This window comes from Mytilus californianus, unplaced genomic scaffold (assembly GCF_021869535.1).
Source record: "Mytilus californianus isolate M0D057914Y unplaced genomic scaffold, xbMytCali1.0.p SCAF_20, whole genome shotgun sequence".
Classification (NCBI taxonomy): Eukaryota; Metazoa; Mollusca; class Bivalvia; order Mytilida; family Mytilidae; genus Mytilus; species Mytilus californianus.
The window spans coordinates 2,642,338-2,667,268 of record NW_026262669.1 but is presented as its reverse complement, the minus strand read 5'-3'; the positions used below and the strand labels follow the sequence as shown (position 1 = coordinate 2,667,268).

Sequence of the window (24,931 nt, the reverse complement as noted above, 5' to 3'; positions counted from 1 at the left end):
AAAGTTTTGTTTGTTTCAATAAATAATTGCGTGTTAAAACGAAAATCACATTTACAAATAACATATAAAAATGTTGATACGACTTAACCATCATAAAAGTAGTTCATTTTAATGTATTTTTGATACTGAAATATGTCTTGTTTCATCATGTCTGAAATATCACTCGATATACATGTTGAAATTGAATATTCTTTGCTCCAGATATGACTGTACTGGAAACAGTAAAAAAGGCAACTATTTGCTTTTTCCCTCCCATTATGTCCATTATTCATTATCAATCTTTAGTGACATAAGTATAAACAATGAAATAATCCATTCGGTCGTACCATGACTAATATGACAAATATAAATTGATATTTTCCAAGTATTTTTTAACTAGTAATAAAGCTTTCCTGATCAATTGTCTTTTGAATTTTGTTATCTTTGTACAACATGATTGTTTAAAACCACACTTTTTTTATTCACATGTCAACGTGGTCTTGGTAAAGTGTAAAAAAATTACAGATTCATGTAATGAATTTTAATTTAACCACACATTTATATTCTTTCTGTAGCGCTTTTATTCACAAAATATATCAAGACATTGTTTGCGGTTTCAATTAAATCATAAGGATTTGAAGCGTTTCCTGAATTTTCAGTCTGCATTTTAATGTCTGGAAGTCAAAGACAGGCGAAATATACCAAAGGGACATTCAAACTCATAAATCGAAAATAAACTGACAATGTCATTGCTAACAAGGTAAAAGACAAACAGGCAAACAGCATTACACAAAACACAACAACGAAAACCAAAGACTGAGCAACACGAACCTCACCAAAATCTTGGGGTGCTCTCAAAGATATAATAAATAATCATCTGTTCATCTGGTACCTGTATTCATAGTACGTTTCGATAAAATTGATTATCTAAACCAGTCGCTGGTAATATATCCGGATATTTTCTATAGACATACAACTACTAAAATTTAGTGGTACTTATACATCATTGGGATTCAAATGCTTCAAAAAGTAAAAAAAAAATGCAAGTGCATCAGAAGGAAACGATTATCAGCGTGGGTTACCCGGTATATGAACTGGTCTTTATTTCTCTTGTTTGAATTGCCTTACATTTTGTCTTTACTGTATGAGTTTCGTCATTGTTGAACCCTGTACAGTGTTTGCTAATTGCTCAATTCCCTATCATTTGACTTTTCGTATTGAATATGGTGTTATTTTTTATTAGAAAGACTTGACAAAATTTGGAGACAGAAAAATACTTCTCAATTTTTTTTTTAGGAGCTGTGTATCAAGAGAAGAAAAAATGCCTTTTGTACTCCTTAACTGTGTAGTTTCTTCTGAACGTTGTGAATCGAGCGCTGCTGATGCAGTTTTTTGAAACGAAACATGTGTTTTGCGTATTAAATTATCAGCCCTTATTGATTGATTAAAACAAACGTTAGATTGATACTAAATAGTTATGTTGTATATACACAATTATGTTAGAAGCGTTGTCTGCTATAAAACAAAATATTATCGTGGTGAAAAAATTAGGAATTTAACACATAGGTTATTCAAAGGGTTAGAAATATGTGAACTCGTAGATTTGTTATGCGCTTCTCAATGCATGACCAAGCCAATTTGGTATATTTCTTCTAGTGTATCGCTCGCCAATTTTCTATCACAGTCCTAAACTACAGCCATGAGTAATACGATGTGCTTATTCTAGTTGATGGGCTGAGAAATTATATTTTACGGGCTTTTGGCTAAAAGATAAAAATCATCTGAAAGTAAAAATTGTCTGCCTAAGACATTTATTATTTTGGCCAGATTTCATAAATTCTTTAGAAGTCTTTGTTCTCAATACACACTTGTGGCAAATTAGTACTTTTCAGACCATTCGCTTGCAGTCAATTAAGATATGTTCAGACCGTTCCGTTTTTATATATCCAGTCATATTCACCGCATCCTGAACTGTCCGTTATCTTCAATACTTTTATCCCTGGGTAAGGCTCGAGATAAAATTCGAATATAACGGACCAGGTCATTTGAAAATATTTAACAAATCTATGGCTTGCATGAATCATTTTGCAATTAAGGTGTTACTTAACAATTGTCATAAGATATGTGTTATTGTTTTAATGGTTTCTTGGAAGAAACAATCCCGAAAAGAAAATTATATACTGAAATATCAACATATCGCTACAATAAAGGGACATTATTCGAAATAAATGTAATGATGCAAAACTTTTAAAACAAGCTAAACTATATCTCATTGATGATTAGAATTGATTGTAAAAACTCAAAACTAGTGGTTATGCTATCCGAATTCTCACATTGTTAAGAAAAAGAATGTATTCTATAAGTAGAGAAAAAGAAAACACAATGGTTCTGACTTTTTTCTCGCACACCCTCCTGTTAAAGTTAATATAATAATTAACTTACCGAGTAACTTGTACTTTTCAAATTCAATTGTTTCTTGTCTCATTGATTTACAGAAGCCTGGTTAGTGTAACTGGAAAATGTTTACTAATGTTTATATCTAGACTAGGGCGTGTTTTTTTCAGTGCATAATTGAACAGTTGGACGTTATTATGCTAAAAAAAAAAGAAACTTAAACCCAACGTTCATATGGTTGGTAAATAAACAAACAATTCCCAGTATATTATAGCAAAAAGAAAAATTCCTGGCGGTATTTTTTTTAAGATTTGCCTTTTGTATAATACATCTTTGGTGTCAGGATTGATCAACTGGAGAGGAAAAAACCTACGACTGGTCTTTTATTTGTTCAATGATGACACTCATATATGTGTTATATAGAAAAATAATATGTATACCGTAACAAACTGTATTGTGTCTTAGTTGGTGTTACAATGTATTTCCTTTATCGGTTTTATTGGATACAAAACATGCATGTGTATCAGAGGTCGTAATCCGGTTTGGTGTCGTTTGATGCATTTCATTAGTTACTATTATAAATATAGATTAGATTATTCTGATATGTATTGCTAGTCATGTCTTGTAAGAACTTGATACTGTTCAAATGCAGAAAAAACAGATGTGGGCTTATAAAACTGTTTCCTTTGTTTTTACTTTTTTTCTAAACGGGTGCATTTCCTACCTTTCCTTTTTGCGAAAACTATAAATTGAACTCTACCAAAAAATTCATTAAATTCTAAAAAAACAGATTTCTTTTTCAACGGTGAAAGGAACTATGCCCTGAACTTTCGTATGTTGCTTTTTTTACAAATATCAATTTAAAATGTATATTGCATAGCTTGCAAGCAAACCATATAAACTATGAAGGATTGTGTCATAACCCTTTAAGATACAGCACTTTAATTTCAGCCACGATTTATTAAAAAGTGAGCTTTGACGTTCTGAAGAAAGAAAGTGTTCGGTCCTTGGAAAATGGTAACGGTAATGTGAGAATCTATCTGGTTTTTAACATTAAAATGTTTTGATACCATAGTATAAACAAATACGTGTCACTGAATGAATACAACACTGACATACCATAACGGCTACAGAATGAGCAATAGAAGAACTAAGCTATACTAACTGTGAGCGAGACCTCTTTAATTGATACCTTATAAGGTGTGTCTCTGCGTAAACGGGTACAAAACACCTATGTGAGTTATCTCTTTAGTAAAGAGCCGTTAAGCTTCTCAATGTCATGTCAAACTGCTATATAGCCAATAAATTATTCTTGTAAATTGTGTGGTTCAAATTTGGTTTGAAATATGTTCGTCAAGGTAAATGTTTTGTCAAATTTTATTAAAATTAAACGAGCCAAGTCTATTTTAGTGAAAGTGTTTGGTACCCTCCTAATTTTATTTGTTAAGTGGTAATTCATTGAGCGAAGCTCTAAACATGCTTAACATTGCAGCATGTCGTATATTCAAAGGCAAGAGCTTGTCTTCAGTGACTGTTGTTAGTTTTCGTCTCACATATCTGTTTTTAATAACATAAATCAGGCCGTTATATTTCACATGGTGTCATGCCGGGGCATTTTAAAGCGTTCTATATGGTAATTAATTTTTCTTTTTATTAAAAACCGTTCAGTCTAGTTTCTGTTGTTGACGTTATCATCATTTGCTTTCAGGTGTATTATTGTTTCATTGGCAATCATACTTCGATTCTTATGATAACTAATGGATACATGAGTCAAGTACAAATGTGAATTTCCATAACAAAATTTATTGAAAAACATAATTTGTCATTCTACATATACTGTCATCGTACTGATTCCAATGCTGGTATCCTACAAAATATAATTAAATATTTTATTGATAACAAAACGCAGTAAATCATGTTTGTCTACGCTATCATGTCAAGATAAACACTTCATCAGTTTAACTTTAAGTGCATAGTTATACAAAGTAAATTCTTACTTTTGACCCCCTCCTCCAGACGTGTTTCCTTTGTTTTTTCTGCGTCTCTTTAAACACTGTTGATTGTGTCATAACAACACAAGAGACAAACATCCGTATTTACGACATGCTATGCCAGAGGCCGCAATATGAAACAGTTTAGGGATTTAAAACATGCATCGTTTGAACTGGGACATTTATGGTTGGGCCATTATATGATTTATTATTATGTTTCACCTGAGTGGAAAGAGTGATACATGTTTTGTTGCTTGGAAAACAATTAGAATTAAATTATTTGTGAAACCTTACAAGTGTTGCGCTTAGATATATACTTCTATCCAATGTAAGTATTGTCACAAAATGTACCTCGCCATTTAACTTGTTACTGTAAACTTTAGTTTTTGCAAGCGTTTGAAACATGCTTTTACTATCATTGAGATTCAGACATGCGGTTAATGATATCTTCAGACGGAGAATACAATCTAGTTGGATCTGCTCAAGTAAAGTTACAGATAATGCTCATTTAAAAACCTGGGTAATCACATGTTTGCTGCTGATATTGTTTTTATGTGTGTCGATAGGTTACTGTCGTTTGATGAACAATCAAATCACCTTATGGAAGAATATACATACTATCAAGTTTAATAGCCTTTTTTTCCTCCACCGTATTTTCCACCATATCGACCGCCATATCCACCGTCGTATCTACCGCCGTATCCTCTACCGTATTCACTACTAACTCCGTATCCGCCGACTAATCCACCGACTATTCCACCACTATAGCTACCAGCATATCCACCACCGTTTCCACCGCTGTATGCAACACCGATTCCGCCACCATACCCACCGCCGTATCCACCATAATTACGGCTAGTAACCCACCATGGGAATCCCTGACAACACGTGTTCCATTGTCCTGGGAACAGTGGTGTTAGTCTGCAGTTTTTGTCCAAAGTTGTCTCCCATTTACGACATAAACCAGGACGACAGGTACACCAAGAGTTTCCAGCTGTAATTAAGCATTATAAATCAAATATATATTTGATAAATTTATCAAACCTTATATGTTATACTGTATTTTATTAAGTTATCATAATTGTGTACAAACCTTAAACAATTGTTAGTATATATTGAATCATCCGTATAAACAATGCAAATCGCCATGTTCGTTGAGTTTAGCCAAAACATCCATTATGTGTTGAACACTTTATGGTTTTTATCGAAATGATTTGTAAAAAATAGTATTTGGTCAAAACATCAGCCGTACAGACTAGATGAGAACCAATCTTAAATGCAAGTTGAGTCAACAATAAAGATTTTTCTTAATTAAAAATTCCATTAATACACTAGTTAAATATATCCAATAAATGTTTATTAGTAAACTAAGAAAAGATACACGGATCAAAATGTCGTTAGCAAGTCGCGCGTTTCGTCTACAAACGAGTCATCAGTGACGCTCAAATCAACAAAGTTATAAAGGCAAAATTGAGGCGCATTGAAGACCCACAAACTCCTAGCAAAATGTTGCCAAATACAGCTAAGATAATCCATACCTGATGTAGAAAATTCTTAGTATTTCCGAAAATTCATAGTTTTGTAAACAGTAAATTAATGATTATGACCACATCAATGATACCTCTTGTCAACAATAATGTGCTTGATAATGATTCGGTGATATCTTAGTTATTTTAAGAATTGCAATTGATCTACAAAAAAAAAATAACGAATAAAACATAGCTTTTGAAAGTCGTCACGAAACGTAAAAAAAAAGTGCTATCAGAAATTAAAAAGGTTACATAAAAGGACATGTAAAAGTATTTTTTTTTTTAGTTTGAGTCTAGGCCTTCTAAATATTATCATACTGTTATGAAAATATATATTTTAAATCATATCCCAGTAAACGAGAACATGACGATATTAAAGTTATGTTTATAAACTTTGGTAATCTGTCATGTACGACTTCCTTTGAATTTTCAAAGATATGTTTTTGTATTGGAAACTAACTTAACATGATGTTGAAATGAAAAGCAAGTATACATTAGGTAAATTGCAAATAAACAATTTGTATCTGGCAAAATGTATACTAAAACAAAAAACAAAAAATCAATCGTTACCTTTCCTTCACTTTAACATATCAGAATTAACTTTGTCAAACATTACCTTTCAACATAATGGTAGTTATTATTGTGACTATGTCAAACAAAAACATGCAAAAATTTGATATATTATAGACTACTCATTTAAGGTAAAAAATCACAAGCTTTTAAACAAATAGCATTGCAATCATCATTTTTTTATAGATATCTCGAAGATATCTGTATACCAATGATGAGTTGTTATGAATATTTGGCATAGTATTAAAAAAAATAATAAGAAGAAAAAACAAAAACAATACACAATGTTTACGTTTAAGAGGAACCACCCTAAAATATGCCCACTAACAGGCATCTACAGTCAACAATATTTCTTCGCTTTTTCGAACCAAGCTAGAAATGTGTGCTGTTTATACATGATTTCATGACCAAAGGTACATGATGTTATACAAATACCATCATCAAATTTTAACATGGAAAAATGACTATTAAATACAAAAGAAGACTTTGTGCCGTGCTGTTAAACTACTATAGTAATTAAAAAAAAATAATGCGAAAGAAAAAAAAACCTCGAATGGAAGATTATCTAGCGACAGCTAAATAAATCAAAATATTTACATTTTAATTTCTGTAGATGAATTGTTATGATAGCTAGTACAACATCTTTTCGAAACTTGGAAAATGTGAACTATTATATGTATATACCTCCTCCTGTCCAGCCACCGTAGCTTGCATCTCTGGTATAAACAACACCAGCACCAATACCTGCCCCTCTGCCAATAGCTGCACCTCCACCAATACCTGCACCCCTGCCAATACCTGCACCTACGCCAATACCTGCACCTCCGCTTATACCTACACCACCGCCAATACCTGCACCTCCGCCAATACCTGCACCTCCACCAATAACAGCACCTACGCCAATACCTCCAGCTCCGCCATACCATGAACCACCACCGTAACCTCTACCACCACCATATCCTGCAGCAAAGCCGTAACCTAAACCATCGTCAAATTTTCCGTCTCCGTAGACAGTTCCAACAATGGCTACCAACAGTACAGTAAAAACTCCCATGGTAGATTACTTCAGATTGATTTTACAAGTAGTGATGACACGGCTGTATTCACGTCTATTTATATTGTCAAGATGTACAAGAAATGACCATATGCACAAATATTGCATTAATAGGAGTGAATAACTGTAAACCACTTTTTCTTTTGTGGTTTTAAAAGTGATGATTTAAGAAATTATATGACAAAGGGGAAATTTGATCACGAAACAATGATGTGCTTTGTGGTGTTTACTGACGCGTCATTTTTTGATGTAAATAAAGGCGAATGTCATAAGTTACATGTATAAAATAAACGCTTATCGTTCTGTATCAGCTAATACCATTGATAACAATGTCAGTCACTGCTGCACAGCCAAAATTGGTGACTTTGTAACATGCATGTTTCGCCAACCTAGGTACAATCATATAACGTTAACGTATTAACTAGTAAAATATACATTGGTTGCCTGAATTCATATATAAGTGTGGTAGTATTACTTAACAACACTTTAAAATAAAAGCATTTTCTACAATACTGGTCTATCTCCTACTCACAATGTTGGTATATTCTACATTACAATCTGTGGGCAAAACAGAATTAAAATGATATGTGAACACATTTATGATCAGTGTAACTTAACAATTACAATGCATACTACATAATTTGTATAGTGGCCCAGCATGTTTTAAATGAAACACAGTGTTATATTTTCGAAATCATAAGTGTGATATAGTGTATATAGACCATTTTTCAGTGCACTTGCATCGGAAAATACGTTTAAATTCAATATAATGTATAGGAATACTTGCAACAAAATTCAAACATAGATTTTCTGATACAAAACGAGAAAAAAAAGTTTCGTTTGTTTCAATAAATAATTGCGTGTAAAAACAAAAATCACATTTATAAATAACATCTAAAAATGTTGATACGACTTGACCAAAATAAAATTTGCGTATTTTAATGTATGTTTGATACTGAAATATGTCTTGTTTCATAATTTCCGAAATATCGCTCGATATACATGTTGAAATTGAATATTCTTTGCTTGAGATCTGACTGTACTGGAAACAGTAAAAAAGGCAAGTGTTCCCTCCCATCATGTCCATTATTCATTATCAATTTTAGGTGACATAAGTATAAACAATGGTTTAACCCATTCGGTTGTATCATGACTAATATGACAAATATGAATTCCAAATCATATTGCCCAAGCATTTTTTAACTATAATTAAAGATTCGTGATCAATTGTCTTTTGCATTTTCTTATCTTTGTACAATATGATTGTTTTAAACCACACTTTTTTTTCACTCGTTAGCGTGGTCTTGTTAAAGTGTAAAAAATGAGAGATTCGTGTATAGAATGTTAATTTAACCACAAGTTTATATTCTTTCTGTAGCGCTTTTTTCACAAAACATATCAAGACATTGTTTGCGGTTTAAATTAAATCTTAAGGATTTGAAGCGTTTCCTGAATTTTCATTTTGCATTTTAATGTCTGGAAGTCAAAGACAGGCAAAATATACCAAAGGGACATTCCAACTCATAAATCGAAAATAAACTGACAATGTCATTGCTAACAAGGAAAAAGACAAACAGACAAACAACAGTACACAAAACATAACATAGAAAACCAAAGACTGAGAAACACGAACCTCACTTAAATCTTGGAGTGCTCTCAAAGATATAATAAATAATCATCTGTTCATCTGGAACCTGTGTTCATAGTATATGTCGATAAAATTTATTGTCTAAACCAGTCCCTGGTAATATATCCGGCTATTTTCTACAGACATACAACTACTAAAATTTAGTGGTACTTATACATCACTGGGATTCAAATGCTGCAAAAAGCTTCAAAAATACAAGTGCTTCGGAAGCAAACGATTATCAGCAGGTATGTGGGTTACCCGGTATATGAACCGACCGTTAATTCTCTTGTTTGAATTGCCTTACATTTTGTCTTGTCATGACCATATCGGACTTTACTGTGTGAGTTTCGCCATTTATGAAGCCTGTAAAGTGTTTTCTAAGTGCTCAAATTCCTATCATTTGACTTTTCGTATTGATTATGTCCTGTACCAAGTCAGGAAAATGGCCATTGATATATTATAGTTCGTTTCTGTGTGTGTTACATTTTAATGTTGTGTTTTTGTTGTGTCGTTGTTCTCCTCTTATATTTGATGCGTTTTCCTCAGTTTTAGTTTGTAACCCGGATTTGTTTTTATCTCTATCGATTTATGAGTTTCGAACAGCGGTATACTACTTTTGCCTTTATTTATGGTGATTTGTATATTAGAAGGACTTGACAAAATTTGGAGACAGAAAAATACTTCTGAAACTTGGGAGCCGTACACCAAGAGAAGAAAAAAATGCCTTTTGTACTCTTTAACTTTGTAGTTTCATCTTTCTGAACGTTGTGAATCGAACGCTGCTGATGTTTTTTTAGAAACGAAACATGTGTTTTGCGTATTAAATTATCAGCCCTTATTAATTGATTAAAACAAACGTTAGATCGATACTAAATAGTTATGCTGCGTATACACAATTATGTTGGAAGTGTTGTCTGCTATAAAACAAAATATTATCGTGGTGAAAAAATTAACACCTAGGCTATTCAAAGGGTTAGAAATATGTGAACTCATAGATTTGTAATGCGCTTCTCAATGCATGACCAAGCCAATTTGGTAAATTTCTTCTAATGTATCGCTCGCTAATTTTCTATCACAGTCCTATTCTACAGCCATAAGTAATAGAATGTGCTTATTCCAGTTGATGGCCTTTTGGCTAAAATATGAAAATCATGTGAAAGTAAAAAGTGTCTGCCTAAGACATTTATTATTTTGGCCAGATTTCATAAATTCTTTAGAAGTCTGTGTTTTCAATACACACTTGTGTTTACATCGTTGACATCTTCGACATCACAATGTTTACATATCTTAAGTAATTAATGCAATATTTACTAACTGTATGTTAAAAACCATAACATAAAGACGCGCTGACTACCACTAGAAGACTTTTTTGGGCAAATCAGTACTTTTCCGACCATTCGCTTGCAGTCAATAAAGATATATTCAGACCGTTCCGTACATTTTATATATCCTGTCATATTACCAGCATACTGAACTGTCCGTTATTTTCAATAATTGTATCACTGGGTAACGCTTTAGATAAAATTCGAATATAACGGACCAGGTTATGTGAAAATTTTTAACAAATATGTAGGACTCTAAAGTGCGATGGGGACGCTCAAACGCGATGGTCACGCTAAAGTGCGATGGCCTACGCAAAAGTGCGATGGTTTGATATGCCAAAGTGTAATGGTATGTGCTATTCATTTAAACATGCTAAAGTGTGTTTTTCCGCAAAAGTATCGACGTTAGCAACGCTAAACAGCATTATGACGAGAATGTTTGTCCAGATTAAGGGTTGTTATTACACAAGAAAAAGAAAGGAGAGAGAAACAAAAGATCACAATCTGAAACAGGTTAACTTAATTTGTAAAATTGGAAAAGGAAATTTAATCAAAACAGCTGGGATGCCAAACAAAGTCTTCGTTTTTACTTTATAATTGAATAATTAAATAAAAAATAACAATATGGTTTGTCATTGTTTTAAATAATGAATATACGTTAACTAAACAGCAACCTAACGGACAGATGTGTTTTATCATTAGATGATTGTCAATAAGACAACTCTCTATCCAAGACCTAATTTAATTATTGTATGCAACTTTATGTTAAAGTATGACCTTTAAAACGGATAATTCAATTTGGCTTACACCGCATAGTATTCCATTAAGACCAAAGGGCCTCAAAACAACCGGTTTAAAACAATTCAAACGAGAAAAAAACAACGTCATTTAAATATAGTATTAAAACATTTGACTTTTCTACACTTTACACAAGTATTCCCCATTCCAAACCAAAAGACACATTGAAAGAGTTGGTATTACATTGTTTCATTAATAAAAATGGCGAACGTAGATACAAGTATCTTGTCTTGGGGAGGGATAAATCCTACTTTGTAAAGAATCACTCTGATTCAAACAAACAATTCTCTGAAACTGACATTTTCAAGATGCTTGATTTCTTGATTGACAACCTATTTGTTACGTTTGGAGGACGTGTTTTTCAACAGACTGTCGGAATTCCAATGGGAACCAATTGTGCCCCTCTTCTTGTCGACTTGTTTCTTTATTATTATGAGGCTGACTTCATACAGGAACTTCTTAGGAAGAAAGATAAGAAGTTAGCAATATACTTTAACTCTACGTTCCGCTATATAGATGATGTTCTCTCAGTAAATAATACAAAATTTGGTGATTATGTTGAACGAATCTATCCCATCGAACTAGAGATAAAGGATACTACAGATACAGTTAAGTCTGCCTCATATCTTGACTTACATCTAGAAATTGACAATGAGGGTCGGTTGAAAACAAAACTTTACGACAAAAGAGATGACTTCAGCTTCCCAATTGTGAACTTTCCATTTCTATGTAGCAACATTCCAGCAGCGCCTGCATACGGAGTGTATATCTCCCAATTGATACGATATTCCCGGGCTTGTGTTTCCTTGATAGAGGATTGCTGCTCACAAGGAAGCCATTAAGCCAAGAGTTCTAAATGGTGAGGTTGAAATCATCCCTTCGTAAATTTTACAGACGCCATCACGAGTTGGTTGACCGTTATGGAATAACCGTTTCACAGATGATATCGGATATGTTCCTTATGTCGTAACTACAATATCCTTCCCTTTTCACGAATGTGACTTAACGAATTAGACTATTCACCGGATTTGAAATAGCATAAGCAACACGACGGGTGCCACATGTGGAGCAGGATCTGCTTACCCTTCCGGAGCACCTGAGATCACCCACAGTTTTCAGTGGGGTTCTTGTTGCTTAGTCTTTAGTTTTCTATGTTGTGTCATCTGTACTATTATTTGTCCGTTTGTCTTTTTATTTTTGGCCATGGCGTTGTCAGTTTGTTTTCGATCTATGAGTTTGACTGTCCCTCTGGTATCTTTCGTCCCTCTTTTAAATACAAGACAATAAACGAACAGCATATATGGAATATACAAACAAACGACTTCCACTAAATTCAGGATAAACTAACTACTGCAATGTAATCATTACACTTTTTGGATAACTTTTGTACTTTAAAATAAAAATAAGATGTAGTATGAACTATCCATCCAACATAACATTTCGTTCATGTATGCAACTAACAATCATACAACCATCGCACTTTAGTGTCTGACAACATAGTACTTTAGCGTCTGACACCATCGCACTTTAGCGTAGACCATCAGACTTTAGCGCGACCATCGCACTTTAGAGTCCTACAAATATATAGCGTAATATTTCGTAATTAGGGTTTTACTTAACAATTGTCATAAGGTATGTGTTATTGTTTTAATGGTTTCTTGGAAGACACAACCCTGAAAAGAAAAGCATATACTAAAATATCAACATATCGCTACAATAAAGGGACATTATTTGAAATAAACTTTATGATGCAAAGCATTTAAAACAAGCTTAACCATATCTCATTGATGATTATGATTGATTGTAAAAACTCAAAATTAGGCAAATTCTGGTAATTCACACAGTACTGAAACCTGTGCTTTTACATAGGAATGTACGCTTTTCATTTAATATAAACATTGTGTTCTCGTGCCAGTTTTTGATTGTACATCCATACATACATATTTTTTTTTTAAACTATCAACTGATCCAATATTCCAATTGCATATAGGTGAATAGCCACGTATCAGGTGGGTGATGTGGTTATGCGATCCAAATTCTCACATTGTTAGGAAAATAATGTATTATATTACTAGAGAAAAAGAACACACAATTGTTCTGACTTGTTTTCTCTCGCACACCCTCCTTTTAAAGTTAGTATAATAAATGACTTACCGAGTGACTTGTATTTTTCGTGATCCGAAACAATTCAATTGTGTCTTGCCTCATTCATTTACAGTAACATGGTTAGTGCAACTGGAAAATGTTTACTAACGTTCATATCTAGATTAGGGCGTGTGTTTTTCGGCGCATAATTAATCAGTTGGACGTTATTATACTAAACGCATAAGAAACTTAAACCCAACGTTCATATGGTTGGTAAATGGACAAACAATTCCCAGTACATTTGTGCAGAAAGAAAAACAATGCTGGCGGTGTTTTTTAAAGATTTGCCTTTTGTATAATACACCTTTGTGTGTCAGGATTGAACAAATGGAAAAGGAAAAAACATAAAATTGGTCTTTTATTTGTTTAATGATGACACCAAAGTATGTGTTATGTGAAAAATAATATGTATACCGTAGCATACTGTATAGTGTCTTTGTTGGTAGCAATGCACCTACTTTTATCGGCTTTAAAGGAAAAAAGCATGCACGTGTATAAGTGGTCGTAATCCTGTTTGGTGTCTTTTGATGCATTTCATTAGTTACTATTATAAATATGGATTAGATTATTCTGATATTTATTGTTAGTCATGTCTTGTTAGATCTTGATACTGTTTCAATGCAGAGAAAACAGATTTCGGCTTATAATTTGTTTCCTTTATTTTTACTTTTTTTCGAAACGGGTACATTTCCTACCTTTCACTTTTGCCAAAATTATAAATTGAACTTTACCAAAAATTGTATTGAATTCTAATAAAACAGACCTCACTTTCAAAGGTGAAGAGAACTATGCCCTGAACTTTCGTATGTTGCTAATTTAAAAAATATCAATTTAAAACATATATTGCATAGCTTGCCAGCAAAACCATATAAACTATGAAAGATTGTGTCATACCCCTTTAAGATACAGTACTTTAATTTCAGCCGCGGCTTATTAAAAAGTGAGCTTTGATGTTCTGCAGAAAGAAAGTGTTCTCTCCTTGGAAAATAGCAAGCGGTATTGTGAGCTTCTATCTGGTCTTTGACATCAAAATGTTTTAATAAGATAGTATAAACAAGTACGTGTCCATGAATTATTTTGATTCTAAATGGACAAGTACGGTGATTCAAAAAATGAAGCGAGGATGGGTATGCTACATGTGTAGCTGTTCTATTTTACCCACTGTTAGATAAAGTTAAAAACTTCTAATAAATCTATAGCTTGCATGGATTATTTCTTAAATACCCGCTAGAAAAAAAAATGTGTTTAATTCTTTTAATTCTCAACGCTAACATTTGCCATTTTGAATTTACATGTTTTTCTTGTAAGCTACAGTAAACATAGTTGACATTTCGTAACTAAAGAGCCGCCATGTTGACTTGTTGAAATCAGTAAATGTGTGAATAATGCAATATAATAGACAACATAACAACACCTACCTCAAAACTACATTTAAATGCAATATTATCCGAATTTGGGGGGTTAACGCATCCGAAAAACCTTCAGCTTTGGCATTTTCATTCGTATGACGTCGTGTTTTGAAATGACTTTAATGCGCCAAAAACATTAATGAAATTTCGCGGAATTTTATTTTATTTTGATTTTGTACATTTTTTTTTTCTAGCTCTAATGCATTAATTCTTATTACTTATGCATCAGAAGAAGAAGAAAGGTTGTGAAGTTTTTTTCAACTGTAATTTTTAATACAGCGAAATCGGCATAGCGTTTGCACATAGGTTACGATACGTGTGGATTTACGTGGAATGAATATTGTAACAGCCACTATTATGTACATCTCTGAGTCTGCGCTAAGTGTAGATAGATCGATATCTTTATCACAAAGCAAAAGAAGCACGTCATATTAGAATGAAAAACAACAGTGACATACAATTAGGGCTACAGAATGAGCAATAGAAAAACTAAGCTATAGTAAATGTGAGTGAGACCTCTTGGATCAATACCTTTTTATGGTGTGTCTCTGCTTAAAGGTGTACAAAACACCTATGTGAGTAAACTCTTTAGTAAAGAGCAATTAAGCTTCTCAATGTCACGCCGAAGTGCTACATAGCCAATGAAATTATTCTTGTAAATGGTGTGGTTAAATTTCTTGAAATCTTTTCGTCAAGGTGGATATTTTGTCAAATTTTATGAAAATTATTCTATTTTAGTCAAAGTGTTTGGTACCTCCTTAGCTGTATTTGTTAAGTTTTAATTCAATGAGCGAAGCTTTCACGCAAAAAAATCCGTCATTTTGTTATGTTGTTGTCATTCTACACTAATTTGCCCGGCAAATAAGGGGTAACAAGCTCCTAAACATGCTTAACATTGCAGCATGTCGTATATACAAAGGCAAGGACTTGTCTTCAGTGACTGTCGTAAGTTTTCGTCTCACATGTTTGTTTTTAATAACATAAATCAGACCGTTATATTTCACATGTTGTCATGCCGCGGCATTTTAAAGCGTTCTATGTGGTAAATAATTTGTTTTATTATTAAAAAACGTTCAGTTTAGTGTCTGTTGTTGACGTCATCATCATTTGCTTCCAGGTGTATTATTGTTTTATTGGCAATCATACTTCGATTATTATGATAACGAATGCATACATGAGTCAAGTACAAATGTGAATGTCTATAACACAATTTATTGAAAAACATAATTTGTCATTCTACATATACTGTCATCGTACTGATTCCAATGCTGGTATCCTACAAAATATAATAAAAGATTTTATTGATAACAAAACGCAGTAAATTATGTTTGTCTACGCTATCATGTCAAGATAAACACGTCATCAGTATAACTTTAGGTGCATAGTTATACAAAGTGAATTCTTACTTTTGACCTACTGCTCCAGACGTGTTTCCCTTGTTTGTTTCGTCTCTTTCAACACTGGTGTTTGTGTCATATCAACGCAAGATACAAACACCAGTGTTTACGACAAGCTATGCCAGAGGCCACAATATGAAACAGTTTAGGGCTTTAAAACATGCATCGTTTGAACTGGGACATTTATGGTTGGACCATTATATGATTTATTAATATGTTTCACCTGAGTGGTAAGAGTGAGACGTGTTTTGTTGCTAGTAAAACAATTAGAATAAAATTATTTGTGAAACCTTGCAACTGTTGCGCTTAGATATATACTTCTAACCGATGTAAGTATTGCCACACAAAGTACCTCGCTATTTAACCTGTTACTGTAAGCTTTAGTTTTTACAAGCGTTTGAAACATGCTTTTACTAGCATTTAGATTCAGACATGCGGTTAATGATGTGTTCAGACGCAGAATACAATCTAGTTGGATCTGTTCAAGTAAAGTAACAGATAGTGCTCATTTATAAACCTGGGTAATCACGTGTTTGCTGCTGATATTGTTTTTGTATGTGTCGATAGGTAACTGTCTTTTGATGAACAATCAAAACTCCTTGTGGAAGAAATACATACTATCAAGTTTAATAGCCTTTTTTTCCTCCACCGTATTTTCCACCATATCGACCACCGAATCCACCGCCGTATCCTCCACCGTATCCAGTACTAACTCCGTATCCGCCGACTAATCCACCGGCTATTCCACCACTATAGCTACCACCATATCCACCACCGTATCCACCGCCGTATGCAACACCGACTCCGCCAATATACCCACCGCCGTATCCACCATAATTACGGCTAGTAACCCACCATGGGAATCCCTGACAACATGTGTTCCATTGTCCTGGGAACAGTGGTGTTAGTCTGCATTTTTTTGTCCAAAGTTGTCTCCCATTTACGACACAAACCAGGACGACAGGTACACCAAGAGTTTTCAGCTGTGATTAAGCATTATAAATTAAATATATATTTGATATAATTATCAAACCCTATATGTTAAGTTATCATAATTGTGTACAAACCTGATACGATTGTTAGTATATATTGAATCATCTGTATAATCTATTCACAATTACGAAGTACCGATTATTCCAGTTTTTGTTTTTTTTTTTGGTTTTCTTTGGCTTAATTTAATACGCAATCAGATACTTCCAAAGCATATCAAAATTCGTTTCCAAAAAAGAAAAAGGCAAAACAACATGTTATACAATGCAAAATGCAAACATCAGCTGTAAAGACCAGACGAGAACCAATCTTAAATGCAAGAAATAACGTTGAGTTGAGTCAACAATTACGAAATTTCTTATTTATAAAGTCCATTAACACACTAGTTAAAAATATCCAATGGATGTTTATTAATAAACTCATAATAGATACCCGGATCAAAATATCGTTAGCAAGAGGCGCGTTTCGTCTACAAAAGAGTCACCAGTGACGCTCGAATCAACAGAGTTACAAATGAATAAATAAAGTACAAAGTTGAGGCGCATTGAAGACCCACAAATTCCCATGACAATTTTGCCAAATACAGCTAAGGTAATCCATACATGATGTAGAAAATTCTTAGTATTTCTAAAATACATAGTTTTGTAAACAGTAAATTAATGATTATAGCCATATCAATGATACCTCTTGTCAACAACTATGTGATGGATAATGATTTGGTGATACCTTAGTTATGTTAAGAATTGCAATCGATCTAAAAAAAATAACTAACAAAACGTAGCTTTTGAAAGTCGTAACGAAACGTAAAAAAATGCAATCAGAAAGTAAAAAGGTTACATAAAAGGACATGTAAAAGTAATTTTGTATTAGTTGGAGTCTAGGCCTTTTAAATATTATCATACTGTTATGAAAATATATATTTGAAATCATTTCCCAGTAAACGAAAACATGACGATATTAAAGTTCTGTGCATACACTTGTTAATCTGTCTGGTACAACTTCCTTGGGATTTTCAAAGAACTTTGTTTGTATAGGAAACTAACTTTAAATGATGTTTAAATGAGTAGCAAGTATACATTAGTTAAATTGCAAATACAGATTTTTTTTATCTGGCAAAATGTATACTAAAACAAAAACAAAAAAACAATCGTTTCTTAAGTTTAAAATATCAGAATTAACTTCGTCAAACATTACCTTTCAACATAATGGTAATTATTATTGTTACTAGGTTTAACAAAAACATGCACAAACTTGATATATTATAGACTACTCATGTGAGGTAAAAAATCACAATAGATTTTTAACAAACAGCATTGCATTCATCATTTCTTATAGATATCCCGAGGATATCGCATACCAAGAATGAGTTGTTATGAATATTTGGCATAGTATTTTCATAAGAAGAAGAAATAAACAAAAACAACGCACAATGTTTACTTTTAAGAGGAACCACCCTAAAATATGCACACTTACAGGCATCTACAGTCAACAATAATTCTTCACTTATTCGAAGCAAGCTAGAAATATATGCTGGTAATAAATGATTTCATGACCAAAGTTATAAATGCTTTCATGACCAAAGGTACATGATGTTATACAAATACCATCATCAAATTATTACATTGAAAAATTACTATTAAATGCAAAAGAAGACTTTGTTTCGTGCAGTTAAACTATTGTAATGTAATTTAAAGAAGAAAAAAAGCGTACTGCAAAAAAAAAAACCCGCAGTACATAACCTCGAATTTAAGATTAAATAGAGACAGCTATATAAATCAAAATATTCACATTTTAATTTTCTGTCGATGAATCGCTATAGTAACTACTAAAGCATCTTTTCGAAACTTGGAAAATGTGAACTATCATATGTACATACCTCCTCCTGTCCAGCCACCGTAGCTTGCACCTCTGCCAATAGCTGCACCTCCATCAATACCTGCACCCCCGCCAATACCTGCACCTCCGCCAATACCTGCACCTCCATCAAAACTTACACGACCGCCAATGCCTGCACCTCCACCAATAATACCGCCTCCGCTAATACCTCCAGCACCGCCATACCATGAACCACCACCGTAACCTCTACCACCACCATATCCTGCAGCAACGCCGTATCCTATACTATGGTCAAATTTTCCGTATCCGTAGACAGTTCCAACAATGGCTACCAACAGTACAGTAAAAACTCCCATGGTTGATTACGTTAGATTGATTTTACAAGTAGTGATGATACGGCTGTGTCCACGTCTATTTATATTGTCAGGTTATACAAAAAAGACCATATGCACAAATATTGCATTGATAGTTGATGAATAACTGTAAACCACGATTTTTTTTGTATGGTATTACAAGTGATGATTTAAGAATTTATATGACAAAGGGGAAATTTGATACCAAACAATAATGTCTGTCATGGTGTTTACTGACGCAATATTAGAAATTGTGAGATAAATAAAAGTAAATGTCATAAGTTACATGTATACAATCAATGCTTATCGTTTTGTATAAGCTAATAGCATTGATATTAATGTCAGTCACTGCTGCAAAGCCAAAATTGTTGACTTTCTAACATGCATTTTTGGCCGACCTAGATACATTCATATACCGTTAACTTGTTACATGTAACTAGCTGAATATACATCGGTTGCCTGAATTTATATATAAGTGTGTTATTACTTTTACTTAACAACACTTTAAAATAAAAGCATATTCTAAAATACTGTTATATCTCCTTCGCACAATGTTGGTATATTCTACATTACATTCTTTGAGCAACAGGGAATTAAAATGATATGTGAATACATTTATGATTAGTGTGACTTAAAAAATAATTTGTTTTGCGGCCCAAAATGTTTCAATGAAACACACTGTTATATTTTCGAAATCACAATTGTACTAAAGTGTATATAGACCATCTTTTAGTGCACTTCCATCAGAAAATACAATTTAATTCATAAGAATACAACAAAATTCAAACATAGATTTTCTCATACAAAGCGGGAAAAAAAAGTTTGGTTTGTTTCAATAACAAATTGCGTGTTAAAACCAAAATCACATTTACAAATAACATCTAAAAATGTTGATACGACTTGACCATAATACAATTTGTGCATTTTAATGTATGTTTGACACGGAAATATGTCTAGTTTTATAATGTCAGAAATATCACTCGATATACATGTTGTCTAATTTCGATTATCAAATATAATACTATACTGCTATCGAGACATGTTATCGGTCCTCTTGTCTTTTTTAGGGAAATTGAATATTCTTTGTTTCAGGTCTCAATGTACTGGAAATATTAACACAAATCAATTATCTTCTTTTCCCTCCCACTATGTTCATTATTCATTATCAATCTTTAGTGACACAAGTATAAAGAATGGTATAATCCATTCGGTCCTAGTATGACTAATATGACAAATATAAATTCAAATTCATATTTTCCAAGTATTTTTAACTAAGCTTTCCTGATCAATTGTCTTTTATATTCTTTGATCTTTGTACAATATGATTGTTTAAAACCAGACGTTTTTTCTTCACATGTGAGCGTGTTCTTGTGAAAATGTTAAAAAAATGACAGATTCGTGTATTGAATGTTAATTTAACCACACGTTTATATTCTTTCTGTAGCGCTTCATTCACAAAACATATCAAAACATGTTTGCGGTTTAAGTCAAATCTTAAGGATTTTTGTATTTTAATGTCTGTAAGTCAAAGAGAGGCGAAATATACCAAAGGGACATTCAAACTAATAAATCGAAAATAAACTAACAATGCCATTGCTAACAAAGAAAAAGACAAACAGGGAAACAGTACACAAAACATAACATAGAAAGCCAAAGACTGAGCAACACGAACCCCACTAATATTTCGTGGTGTTCTGGTGTGCTTCGGAGGGGTGAGCAGATCCTGCTCTTCAAACATAAACCAATGAACTGTTCTCGTCATGAATAAGTATTGCTATATATTTGACAACATATAACTGTCTATTCTATTTTTTTAACATTAACAGTACTTTTCCTCCGCTACATTTCTTTCTCGGAAAGAAGAAGAATGGTATATAAGAAATGAGGAAGTCAATGACAAACTATGAGACTTACAGCTTGATTACAAAACAAAACATTCTCAAAGATATAATTAGTAATCATCTGTTCATCTGGTACTTTTTTCTTAGTACTTGTAGATAAACTTTATTGTCTAAACCAGTTCCTGGTAATATATCCGGCTATCTTCCTCAGACATACCACTACTACAATTTATTGGTACTTATACATCTCTAGGTTTCAATTACTGCAAAAAGCTAAAACAATAAAATTGCTTTGGAAGCATGAGATTATCAGTTGATATGTTGATATATAAACCGGCCGTCTCTCGTTTGAATTGTCTTATATTTTGTCTTGTCAGGACTCTTCATAGCTGACTATACTGTATGCGTTTCGTCATTGATGAAGCATGTGCAGTGATCGCTAATTGTTCATAACCATATCATTTGACTCTTCGTATTGTTTATGGTTATTTTTTTTTTAGAAGGACTTGACGAAATTTGAAGACAGTATTTATTTCTTAAACCTTGTTTGAGAGCTTTGTTTCCAGAGAAAAACAATTGCCATTTGTACTCCTTAACTTTATAGTCTCATCTTGTGAATCGAGCGCCGCTGATGATTTTATTAGAAACAAAACACGTATATTGCGTATTATTACAGCCCTCATCGATTGATTAAAACAAACGTTAAATTAATACTAAATAGTTATGTTGCATATACACATTTATGTTGGAAGCGTTGTCTGCTGTAAAAGCAAATCGGTATCGTGGTGAAAAAAATTAAGAATGCAACACCTAGGTTACTAGTATTCAAAGGGATAGAAAATGTGAACTCGTGGATTTATAATGCGCTTCTCAATGCATGACCAAGCAAATTTGGTATATTTCTTCTAATGCATCGCTAGGCAATTTTCTTAATCTAGTTGATGGGCTGAGAAATTATATTTCACGGGCCTTTGGCTAAAAAATAAAAATCATCTGAAAGTAAAATTTGTCTGCCTAAGCCATTTATTATTTTGGCCATAATTCATAAATTCTTTAGAAGTCTTTGTTTTCAATACTCTCTTCTGCCGTAATAAATCAAACTTCCTAACTGCTTTGATGCGAACCCCAATGAGAGTCTTATGCTTAAAATTACAAGCCTTTTCTTTGAAACAATCCTATAGATGTTTTACAAAACAGTTTATCATCGAAATTAACAAGACAGAAATGCATTAAAACAAGTCCAACAACTTTTTAACCTAACATATCTTGTCATAGAAATATCACCTCCACGATGATCTCGTGGTTGTGTGCCTGCCTAAGATCGTGAAAACTAGTATTCAAACGTAAAGAACGGATGATCTACTAACAACATCTAAGCCTGTTGTATAATGTCAAATACTATCACAGCCGCACTGGTCCCGTGGTACAGTGCCTTTTTAGAATGGGAAACGTTGTTAGTTCTACAACCCGATCGGGTCAATTCAAAGACTGGAAAAAATTGTTCGCTGAAATGCGGCTTAGCACACGACTTAACAGATGGTGGGCACAAAAATTGATCGGGTCGGAGTCAAAATATTTGGTTCAAATAAGATGCTATACATGTATGCTGACTTGTTTCCCTGTAACCTATCACGTTAACAAGCATACTCAGCATATCCGTATAGTACAACACATGGTTTTATGCATATATATATATATATATATATATATATATATATATATATATATAGCACTAACATTTTATTGTCTGGTGAACATGAAATATCCCTGAATGTTTTCACAAATTTACCAATCCAGTCATTGTACACTGTCTTACTATTGGATCAGGATATAAAACCGAAAGCTTGGGGACTGTTTGTAGAACATCATCAGATGGTTGATCAGACAAGGTGTGTTGTATGTCGATTCAGTACCGCAATATGATTATCATTATGGACATATGTGAAGTGTTTGACATGGATATAAAAGTAAATGTTCATATTACATCAATGAACTTTGGATTTTTTTTTAATTCATTATGAAAAGATATAATCATAATTTACTTGATTGCTGCATTCCAATATAGTTGCATTGCATAGATGATTATTTTAAATCCGTAGTTTTCTTAGGTTGACCAAAATTGGGAGGCACTCCAATATCATATAGTATTTCCGTATACAATACACTAGCAATGACTGCACGTGTTTACACTTTTTGATTCTGTTTTGATTATATTTTATTTCGCCAGTTTTGTTTGTAAAGGAAAGGCGATAGATACCAAAGGGACATTGAAATTCACAAGTCAAAAATAAACTGACAACGCCATGGCTAAAAAATACCAACAAACAAATAACAGTACACAAAACACAACATAGAAAATTAAAGACTGTAGCTTTTGTTATGCAGCATGCCAATACGATATTTGGTATATGAAACGAGCAGTAATTGCGGTCTTTAAACTCATCTAAATAACTGAACACTTTTCAAAATGGCAGTCAACTAGGCGTATACTGTGTGTTTTTCTTGTTAGAGCTCCACCTTAAAAAGAACAAAAATTTGAAACAGTAAATTGTTTGAATTTTTTTCTCCTGAATTTAGTTACGTCCTCAGGAAAATCTGTTAAATTTGAACCGAAGCAGTTCGGTAACATGTAAAAGAGTTATTTCACGTTTATGGTTGACATACGTGGTAACATAAAAACTGTAAGTCATAGATACCTAAATGCTTTTGATATACGGTCCTTTGTCCATAGACATGAAATTGAGATCAAGGTCAAATGTCAAGACTATGCTTTTAATTTAGAAATTTGCTTGTTAACCCAATTCCTCAGAAACCTTAAAGTCATCAACATTATCAAATTGCATTTGGGTCTAAAAAGGAATGTTCTGCCCTTTAAGATCCAAAACAAGCTAATAGATCTGATAACTTCGAAACCATTCATATCATACACCTTGGATCCTTTTATTTGAATCCGTGATCTTTAGTTTTGACATTGATGTAAAAGTCAAAGGTCAATTTCACGACCTTTTATATGAATTTATACTTGTCCATTCATTAGCAATGAGGTCTGTCGGACTAAACCCGACGATATAAAACCTTGAAAAGAGTCAACCGGGGCTGACCTTGTGTAACGGAATAAGCTATTTTTTGGTCTCTTTAAGGTAAAGTACCTTGAAATAATCAGTGTGATGTGAAAGAGGGACGAAAGATACCAGAGGGACAGTCAAACTCATGGATCGAAAACAAACTGACAACGTCATGGCCAAAAATAAAAAGACAAACAGACAAATAATAGTACATATGACACAACATAGAAAACTAAAGACTAAGCAACACGAACCCCACCAAAAACTGGGGGTGATCTCAGGTGCTCCGGAAGGGTAAGCAGATCCTGCTCCACATGTGGCACCCGTCGAGTTGCTTATGTTATTACAAATCCGGTAAATAGTCTAATTCGGTAAGTCACATTCGTGAAAAGGGAAGGGTATTGTAGTTACGACATAAGGAACATATCCGATATCATCTGTGAAACGGTTATTCCATAACGGTCAACCAACTCGTGATGGCGTCCGTAAAATTTACGAAGGGATGACTTCGACTTCACCATTTGGAACTCTTGGTTTAATAGCTTCCTTGTGAGCAGACCTATCCCATGAAACCGGAAGTCTCATTTTGCAAAGTGGAAATTGCAAATTATATCTCTCATTCCAGGCA

The 24,931-nt window shown here is 33.2% G+C and overlaps 1 protein-coding gene across 1 annotated transcript in view; it reads right to left on the bottom strand.

The window, feature by feature from the left end:
* Positions 1–19,443, bottom strand: part of LOC127731806 (uncharacterized) — a 43,408-nt gene extending 23,965 nt beyond the window's left edge. Inside the window, exon 1 of the mRNA XM_052240647.1 lies at positions 19,085–19,443. Within this exon, the coding sequence (XP_052096607.1) occupies positions 19,085–19,400 (316 nt within the window). The 5' untranslated portion in view covers positions 19,401–19,443. The remainder of the gene's footprint in view (positions 1–19,084) is intronic.
* Positions 19,444–24,931: the final 5,488 nt, after the last annotated feature.